The sequence below is a fragment of the Microtus ochrogaster genome, linkage group LG9 (genome assembly GCF_000317375.1).
Source record: "Microtus ochrogaster isolate Prairie Vole_2 linkage group LG9, MicOch1.0, whole genome shotgun sequence".
NCBI lineage: Eukaryota > Metazoa > Chordata > Mammalia > Rodentia > Cricetidae > Microtus > Microtus ochrogaster.
In genome coordinates, this window is record NC_022034.1 from 3918512 (window position 1) to 3928344 (window position 9833).

General features: G+C 50.6%; 1 protein-coding gene across 2 annotated transcripts in view; it reads left to right on the plus strand.

The window, feature by feature from the left end:
* The window catches only part of Thbs2 (thrombospondin 2), a 29611-nt gene that overhangs the window by 7748 nt on the left and 12030 nt on the right, over window positions 1-9833 (plus strand). For both annotated transcript variants that reach the window (XM_005363347.3, XM_026787469.1), the window contains exons 5-14: window positions 99-295; window positions 1966-2106; window positions 2813-2909; window positions 4399-4569; window positions 4831-5007; window positions 6213-6386; window positions 6588-6715; window positions 6792-6944; window positions 7706-7924; window positions 9705-9812. In XM_005363347.3, coding sequence (XP_005363404.1) covers window positions 99-295; window positions 1966-2106; window positions 2813-2909; window positions 4399-4569; window positions 4831-5007; window positions 6213-6386; window positions 6588-6715; window positions 6792-6944; window positions 7706-7924; window positions 9705-9812 — 1565 coding nt within the window. The remainder of the gene's footprint in view (window positions 1-98; window positions 296-1965; window positions 2107-2812; window positions 2910-4398; window positions 4570-4830; window positions 5008-6212; window positions 6387-6587; window positions 6716-6791; window positions 6945-7705; window positions 7925-9704; window positions 9813-9833) is intronic.

Genomic DNA, 9833 nt, shown 5'->3' on the forward strand with positions numbered 1-9833 from the left:
CAGTGGACAGTCTGACCACATCAATGGGTGCCAGTGGACAGTGGTCAGTCTGCCACCTTACAGCCTGTGCTCTGCTGACCATGCTTTCTCTCCCATAGCTGAAGTCAACACCATCAATGAGTACACAGAGACACTCCACCTGAGTCCCCACATCACCACAGAACTGGTGGTCCAGGGTGTGGAGAAGACACAGGAAGTGTGCGCACACTCCTGTGAGGAGCTGAGCAACATGATGAATGAGCTGTCTGGATTGCATGTCATGGTGAACCAGTTGAGCAAGAACCTGGAGATAGTGGTGAGCACACGGGAGATGGCAGAGCTGGCAAATGAGGGTAGGGGGAACAGATGGTAGCCTGTCAGGGAAGCCCTCCCAGCAGCCATCCAGTCAGCCTCTGAGGACTAATTCTTCACTGTTTCGGAGAATCTATGATTAGAAAATGGTATTAAGAGGCCATTCAGGTTAGGCCCTTCAGAACCTGGTCTACCACAAAGTTGGTGGGAAGAAAACCTGAAATGCAAGAAACATTGCAAATAACAACACAGTCAGGGGACACAAGTTCCTCACAATAAAGCTGTGATTCTGGAGAATACATCTCCCAGAGAATAAAAGATGTCCGCGCAGAGGAAGATACTTTATGAGAAGGGCAGAATTTTGAGAGGAATAGTCTACAGGCTTGAGGAATGTCTCAGCCTTATTGTATTTAAGGCCAAACATGTGTGTCCCAAAGTGGGTGGAAGCAGGGGACAGAATTGCACACACCAGAGCAGGCATCTTGTGGCTTTGAGGAGGGAGGTGAGAGCTGTAGTCTCTCCTGGCTGCAGCTCCCTGACACCCGTACTATCATGAGAAGCAAAGAGGGCAGGAGACCGTCACACACACACTTCCTGCAAGCCTCCACTATGGCTCAGCGAGAGAGTCCCATGACTAGGCCTGTGCAGAGTGCCCTGTGGGGCTGTCATTTGGGCAGAAGCTTCTGTTTCTGTTTGCCTCTTAGTGAGGGTCCCTGGGTGGTATCCCTTAATTCATTACTGTACCAGGAAGTACTGAGTGCACAGTGATGGTCCTGGCTGACTTGACAGAAGACCTGGCTACAAAGCTCAGAAGAGACAGGGGCTGAGCCCAGGGTCTGGCAGCTTCCCTACAACTGTAATGTAGTCCAGGTCCAATGTTACTGAATGTGAAATCAGAGGTCAAGGAAACGTGTGAGCCCTGAAGCTGTACAAAGCCACAGAGGTGGTGTGTTTCTGTATTTGCTGTAGAGGGTTCGTGACACCCATCTGACTTCCAAGTTCAGACATTGCACCTTGGGTGAACCTACAGAGTTCTGAGATGGCCAAAGCAAATACATACATGTTTAGTGGCATTTTGTGTAGATTCGTCTGTTTTTTGCACTTTACCCCCTCCCCTTTCCCTGGTATAATGTCCAGGTGACCGGTCTTGTGGCCGTCTTCTTCCCCCTTTCCCTGGTATAATGTCCAGGTGGCTGGTCTTGTGGCTGTCTTCTTCCCCCTTTCTCTGGTATAACGATCAGGTGGCTGGTCTTGTGGCCATCTTCTCCCTTGCTATCAGCTCATTGCACATCTTTCTCATCCTATCTGCTGAACAAAAGGAAGATGAGTGAATTCATAAACTGGCCTCTTTCTCCTTCCCTGAGCTCTGCCCACTGTGCACAATGGTGGTTTTTGAGGGGTTGAGCAGGCAGCGCTTCTGCATGTCTGTGTGTTGGGTATTGGCTGTGAGCAGGGAAAAGGCAGCGGGGCTGAGCTGATAGACGTGTGTGTAGCTGAGTTCTGTGATACGGTCTTTGTTGCAGAAGTTCATGTGGATTGCAGTCCCATCTGCCTCTACCTGACCCTAGTATCCCAGGGCAAAGTTCCATCTACACCTGGAGGTTTCAAGGCTTGACCTAAGCTCGATGGAAGAGGGCGTTGAATTCTTATCCTAACTCTTACCTCTGTTTCCAGTCCAATGACAACCAGTTCCTCTTGGAGCTCATTGGAGGCCCTATGAAGACCAGGAACATGTCAGCTTGCGTGCAGGAGGGCCGAATCTTTGCAGAAAACGAAACCTGGGTGGTAGACAGCTGTACCACGTGCACATGCAAGGTGAGTTTGGAAGATTGGTTCTTCTGGAGGCAGAAACGCCCTGCACAGGGCAGGCGTGTTCAAATTGACACATGCAGATCCTAAGGGCTGCCAATGACTTGCTGGCAAACACGTACAGAAAATGTTTAGATACATGGAAGGCTCACCACGAGAGCCTTAGACATGGAAGAGAAAACAAATGTTACTTAAATTGACCTCATTATGCTGTGCATAAAGAAACCACAAGCCTGAGGGTGGGGTGGTGTGTCCAGCGTTGCCGCATGATGAGAAACAGTGAGAATCCAGCTGTATCAGCGCCTCGCTAGCGTGTGCTTGACCCCATTCATCTCTGACAGGGCCCCAGCGCTCACGGAGATATCCGGGAAGCCTGGTCATGATTGAGAAAATACAAATGTTCTAGTTTCTTCTCATTAATCCCTGTCCGTGTGTTGACCTCAGATGTCGGGGGATCTGGGAATAGTCACTCATTCTTCTTCTTTCCCACCCAGAGGGCTCAAACGCTGATGCCGTCATCTCTCTGCTCATGGCGGGAGGACACAGTGTCAGTGCTCAGAGTCCCCTTGGGTCTGCTCAAGCCCTATATCTGAAGTAGGATTTGTAGACAGAAAAACCCCTATTTTTCTTGCTGATTTTTCCTCATCCAGATCCTGTGACAATGTCTGTTACATTACATAATTGTTTCCCAAATATTTTTCTGTTCTTTCAGAAATTTAAAACGGTGTGCCACCAAATCACTTGCTTGCCGGCGACTTGCGCCAACCCATCTTTCGTGGAAGGCGAGTGCTGCCCGTCCTGTCCTCACTGTAAGTCTGCGGTGGCGAGCATGTTGCGAGTCCTGGTGGTTGCATCTGTTTATTTGTTTTATGGTTTGAGCGGAGGAGGGTGAGGTTTGTGTTCCTAGAGGCAGGCAGTGGGAAAAAAGAAGAGGCGTGGTTGAGGCCCTCCTTTAACCACTAGCCAGTGGCCAGGAAGCCTTTAAGAACTCTAGAAATTAAACGTCTGCAGCTGTCCCATTCTGGCCCGTCCCAGACAAGGAGGCCCCTAGCGATACTGCAGGGACCAAAGTCCCATGCCCAGGCCAAGAACAAGGCCCTGTGTCAGTAGCCGCTGTGATCAGAAGCCGCTGCTTGATCTGGGCTGAGTGAAGACTGGGCAGTTGCTGTGAAACCCATGGTCCAGTAAATAAACACAGAACCCAGAGATGGTTACTCAGTGGTGCACTCAAGTTACAGAGATATGGTCCAAGTTACACAGAACTGGACTATGGCGGAGCCAGTTCTGTGAAGTCTGACACTGTAGAGACAGAGCAGGGCTGGTATCATGGAGTCCTGGAGACTCTGATGAACCCTAGAAGAGCCTGCACTGTCCTTGCTAGACTCAGCTCCACGGCTCACTCAGAAGCCCCTATGGTCTGTGGGTCCTTGTGCCTGTTCTCTGGATCTGGCCCCTGGGTGATGCTCACCTCTGGCTTCCCTGTGCTTCAGACCCAGGCATCATCCCCGAGTGTTCTGGATTCCTCTGCTTGGGTTTTATCCTGGTCTTCCCTTCTGGTGTGTGTCTAGAATCCCAGCTACTTGCTCAACACAGCAATGCTACTGCCACAGTACTGGGCGCCTGAGGATGCTTCCCCTGTGTCAGTGAGGGCAAGAGTACAGCAGACACACTGGGTGCTCTGGCTGCCTGTGCTCAGTGTCGACCTTGCTGTTGCTCTTTCCTTCCTTCGTCCCCAGAGGGACTTCTAAAAGACCCCTGCCAAGAGACCCCTGTAAGAGACCTACTGTGTACTTTACCTTTAACTCAGGCCCCACCACACCATGTGCCTGTGAAAATTTTCTTCAAGAAAATTATCTTTTTATTGAATTTTCTTTCAAGTGTTTGGAAATAAATTATGCAAGCTGTAATCTCAACCAATGGTTGACATGCCGTTACCTTATATGAGCCAACAAAGCTAGGTTGAAATGACCTCTTGGAGGCTTTGAAAACACTCCCTGTAGACATTCTCTGTGGGAGCCATCTCCTGGGCTCTGTGGAAGAGCTTCCCTAAACACATCTAGATCACTCTGCCTTAATAGTCACTCAGTGTTCTTGTCCCTGCGCTGGACTCTGTCTTCTGAAGGAACTCAAACCCTTTTCCCAGGTGGTGGGTCTATGCCCATAGAATTTTCTTCTAGACAAGTCCCTTCTTGTTACAAAGTATCCAAAGCAGCCCCACATGGTTGTAGTGCCTGACTTCCCCACGGTGTGTGAAGAGAGAGAACCCATCCTCAGGGACATGTGTGCTTTCTCCCTTAGCTTCAGAAAATGATGAGGGCTGGTCTCCGTGGGCAGAGTGGACGGAGTGTTCCGTCACCTGTGGCTCTGGGACCCAGCAGAGAGGCCGGTCTTGTGATGTCACCAGCAACACCTGCCTGGGCCCCTCCATTCAGACGAGGGCATGCAGCCTGGGCAAATGCGACACAAGAAGTGAGTGTGCCCCTGCCATGCTCCAGGGTAGGGTGGATGGCTCTCCGTTTGGGTGTGCCAGCAACAGCTGTTTGCTGATGTCTGGAGGCCATGGCCCAAGGGAAGGGTTTTACCACGAGAGACGCTTTCTTCTGGGTGACGGTGGTGCTCTTTGGCCTGCCCTCTTTAGTGGAAACAGACTAGCTGGGAGGACAGATTTGAGGATCGTCTGGCCCCAGGTCACAGCCTGGGACAATGATCTCTTTGTGCTTCTGATGTCAGTCCGGCAGAATGGTGGCTGGAGTCACTGGTCACCCTGGTCTTCGTGCTCCGTGACTTGTGGTGTTGGCAATGTCACCCGCATACGTCTCTGCAACTCCCCAGTGCCCCAGATGGGGGGCAAGAACTGCAAGGGTAGTGGCCGGGAGACCAAGGCCTGCCAGGGTGCGCCGTGCCCAAGTAAGTCGGGGATATGGGGAGGGGTGATGTCCTGCCTGCCTGAGTGAGACAGGACGCTGTGACGGCTGCTGGCCACTAAACCAAAAGCCACCAGAGTCTGAGCAGTGGGGGTGTGGCTGCTCCTGCTCTGAGGACAGAGCCCATCACTGGGTCGCTGGATCCCCACCCTGATGGAGGAAGGTCATTGGTTAAAAAATAGAAACTGCTTGGTCCTGATAGGTTAAAACATAGGTGGGAGGAGTAAACAGAACAGAATGATGGGAGAAAGAGGAAGTGAGCTCAGAGGCCATGCTCCCCTCTCCTGGGCAGACGCAATGAAGCAAGCCGCCAGGTCAGACATGCTGAATCTTCCCCAACCCCCCCCCAGTAAGCCACCTCGTGGGCTACACAGATTATTAGAAATGGGCTAGTCCAGGTGCGAGAGTTAGCAGAGAAGAGGCTAGATATAATGAGCCAAGCAGTGTTTAAAAGAATACAATTTGTATGTTGTTATTTTGGGTAAAGCTAGCCAGTGGCTAGGAGCCGGGCTGTGAAAAGAGGCCCGCAGCTCCTACAACACCACCCTGACCCCCTGGTTAGCCTGATGTCTCTGTACCAGGCACAGGTCAATCAGGTGAGCGTGGATTGTCATCTGCAGAAAAATAAGCCAGCACTGTCAACCTGGACCTGGAGCAGGAAATCAGCAGGACAGGTCTCAGGACAGGGCTGTCCGGATCACAGCAAGTTCCAGCTTAGGGAATTCACAGCTTAGGATACCAGGACCTCCCCAGGGAGGCTGGGCTTCTGCAGTGTGTGGATGCAGGAGGTTTGCTTCCACACAACAGGTTTTCCACCCAGATCTTCACTGCCTATCTGCCCAGTGCAATAAGAATCCGTCCCACAAAGTATTTCCTACCCTGGAGGCCTGGCTCTGTAAGGAAACTCAGGCTTCTGGCTGTGAAAGATTAGAAGGATTTTTCTTTCAGAGGCAAAACAATCGATCAGCAATTGTATATCAATCCTGACTGTGGCCAGCCCCTCCCCTTTCAATTGTATATCAATCCTGACTGTGGCCAGCCCCTCCCCTTTCACTCATACACTGGTTTCTTCAACTATGCTGCAATAGCCAGGATATCAACTCCATCTTCCCTCTGCTCTTGCCAGCACAGGTAACACATCCAGCCCTCCACGCCCCTCTCAGCTACCTTTTCTGATTCTCTCTACAGTTGATGGGCGTTGGAGCCCCTGGTCCCCTTGGTCGGCCTGCACAGTCACCTGTGCTGGAGGGATCCGTGAACGGACACGTGTTTGCAACAGCCCAGAACCCCAGTACGGTGGGAAGGACTGTGTGGGGGATGTGAAGGAACATCAAATGTGCAATAAGAGAAGCTGCCCCATTGGTGAGTCATAGGGCATAGGGCTTGTCTGCGTGTGTGTGTGTGTGTGTGTGTGTGTGTGTGTGTGTGAAAGGAGCTGCCCCACTGATGGGTAACAGGGCATATATACTTGTATGTTTATGTTTATGTATGTATGTGTGTGTGCCCACATGTACAAATGTGTGTGGTATCTGGTCATATCCCTGTTCCCCATCCTCCATGCAGATGGATGCTTATCCAACCCATGTTTTCCTGGAGCCAAGTGCAACAGCTTCCCTGATGGGTCTTGGTCCTGTGGTTCCTGCCCAGTGGGCTTCCTGGGCAATGGCACCCACTGTGAGGACCTGGATGAGGTTGGTACCTTCACCTTGGGCGGCAGGGTATCCTGTGGAGATAATGAGAAAGGCTGACTTCTGTTTGTCTTCACAGTGTGCTGTGGTCACAGATATCTGCTTCTCAACCAACAAAGCTTCCCGCTGTGTCAATACCGACCCTGGCTTCCACTGTCTGCCTTGTCCCCCACGCTACAAGGGGAGCCAGCCCTTTGGGGTTGGCCTGGAGGCTGCACGGACAGAGAAACAAGTAAGTGCTGCTGGCCTTGCCTGTGTTTCTAAAGGTTTTAAAAAGTCAGACAAGTCTAGGCAAGTAGATGGGATAAGGAAGAGAAGGGGCAACATCGCTGAGAGACAGACAGAGACAGAGTTTATCTTATGAAAGCCTCTCTGTTCATCCGGGGCCTCTCCTACTGACATGTGGAATACATGTCTTCATGCAAAGGGCCTATGAACTTCTGGGCAACAGTGACACCTTGTTCACCTCTGGGATGCTATAACAGAATGTCCAGGGTAGGGTAGGGATAAAGGAAAGACACGGTTTATCACAATTTTGGAGACTGGAAATCCCAGACTGAAGACCAGGCATGTAGTTCAGGTGTCTGCTGTCATCACCTGGTAGAAGCCAGAGAGAGAGAGAGAGAGAGAGAGAGAGAGAGAGAGAGAGAGACTCAGCATTGACATGCTGAAGTGGCAGGATCCTGACAACTATACAGCTCCAAAGAGACTTCACTTCCTGAAGCCACTACACTGATACAGATTCTTAGCAAAGCCATGATGAGCAGTATCGCATGGTAAGCTCAGAAATGATATTTATCTGGCTCAGATAACCACTATAAAATACTCAAGTGTTCTCCTTGAGAGATCCAAATCAGTACTTTAAGAACCCAGCATGATGCCCTACTCTCCATGTCCCTCACAATGAGACTCTTGCCATTCTCAGGGGTACCCATCGTCACCTTCTTTCCTCGTGCGCCCTCTTTGTAGCTCTTACTACTCTCTGCTTTGCAGGTGTGTGAGCCAGAAAACCCGTGCAAGGACAAGACTCACAACTGCCACAAGCATGCAGAGTGTATCTACTTGGGCCACTTCAGTGACCCCATGTACAAATGTGAGTGCCAGACCGGCTATGCCGGCGACGGGCTCATCTGTGGGGAGGACTCAGACCTGGATGGCTGGCCCAACAACAACCTGGTGTGTGCCACCAATGCCACCTACCATTGCATCAAGGTGAGACTCACATCATCTCAGGCCAAGAGCTAGGACTGTGTGCTTTAGTCCTCCCTTAAGTTGGTGCCAGGACTCCATGCCTTAATGGCTCTTCATCGGTGTAGGGTCTGCTCCCCATCCTCTTCATCAGTGAAGGGTCTGCCCCTCAGTTCTCTTCAGCCAGTGTAAAGGTCTGCCCTCAGTCTCTCTTCAGTGGGTCACTGCCAGGAAAGACTGGGCCAATCTGGATGCAATGATCTAAACAGTGAGAAACTACTACTCCACATGAACCTCCTGCTCTGAGACTGGGCCTTGTTAGCCCTACATGTGCTCCTACAACTGCAGGCATGAAGAGAGCTTGGGTCTGATGTATGGAGAGCACAGGGGCCCACCTCAAACACTGAACACAGAGATCTCTCCCTTCATTTTCTTTTCATTCCAGGGATGGTTAGGGAAAGCAGCACACACTCATGGTGCTCGTTGCTGATTCCTAGGCCCATCAGCAGTGAGTGGACAGGATGAGTATATGCCTATCCCCAGAGTGTGAGGCTGAAATGACCCCAACAAGTTATCCTGCTTGGGATCACTTGGCAAGATCCCATCAAATGTCTTTCTTTACAAAGACACACGCATGCCAGGGTATAGGCCTGTTTGGGGAGTCAGAGTTTGATCCAGCACGTGAGAGGCTAGTACAGGTTGGGCCCCTGTAACTTCACAAGTGTAGGTGTTGCAAGGCTTCTCATTGAAGAGTCATTTAAAAATTTATTTATATGTGTAAACTCTCCTTTTATGTTTAAGGTGACAAAGTCATAGTGCAGGAATTTCTTCCTTTATAACCACTGAGTGAAGATGGAAAGAATTGGCTAACAAAGCAAGACTGTCACAGAAATAAGGCAGTGATTTACACACACACACACACACACACACACACACACACACACACACTGAAATGAATCTCAGAACACACAGCGTGTTTCCTCCAGTCTGTGTTACCATGGTGATTTGTTTGTAAAACATTTGCAGAATCTTAAGCAGCAATATAATCATTTCATAGAGGACCTGTCACAGACAGACACACATAATGCATGTGCACACATACACAAACACACATCCACACACACACACCATGTATGTATACACACACACACACACACACACACACAAAGGCACAATATGGTTGAAGCCAACACTGCACTTCCCTGCACCACTCTCCCTTAGTCCCTCAGTTGGGTCCATGGCTCAGGTTCAGGTAACATAACAGTGGACGCAGCTGTCACACGTTCAACTGTGGCAAGCTGGAATGGAGTTTGCCTTGCCTTCTTCTAAGCGTTTGTTTATGCAGGAATTGCAAAGCTTGCACCATGTACGAGGAGGCTTCTTCCTTTGAGGCCTGCCGGCCACTGAGGGCCGAGCGTGCATAGGCACTAAGGCACCTGGTTCCTTGGCTACGGCTGTGGGAAGGAACTGGACTCCAAGCATTTGCTATTCTGCCTCCCCTGGGCAGGCACCCTTCACCCTCCTCTCTTCTCCCAGGTGTCTGATCCCTTCCTGGAGGTCCTGGGCTCAGAACAGGGCTCCTTTTGTCTGTTCGTGTGCAGAAGCCACATAATTCCCAGGGTAGGACTTAAAAGAACAGCACACGTCCAGGCCAGCTGGCTCTGGCCCCCGTCCTGCATTTATCTGAGGACTTGTATCAGATATTTATATCCTTGGTTTCATGAGTCTTGCTTTGTTTTCCCTGTTTTGGAAAGAAAGCCACTTTGGAATGCTTTCATGGTGATTATTCCTCTCCGAATTACAGGACAACTGCCCCAAACTGCCAAATTCTGGGCAGGAGGATTTTGATAAGGATGGGATCGGAGATGCTTGTGATGAGGACGATGACAATGACGGCGTGAGCGATGAGAAGGTAGGACGGGTGCTGCTCTCA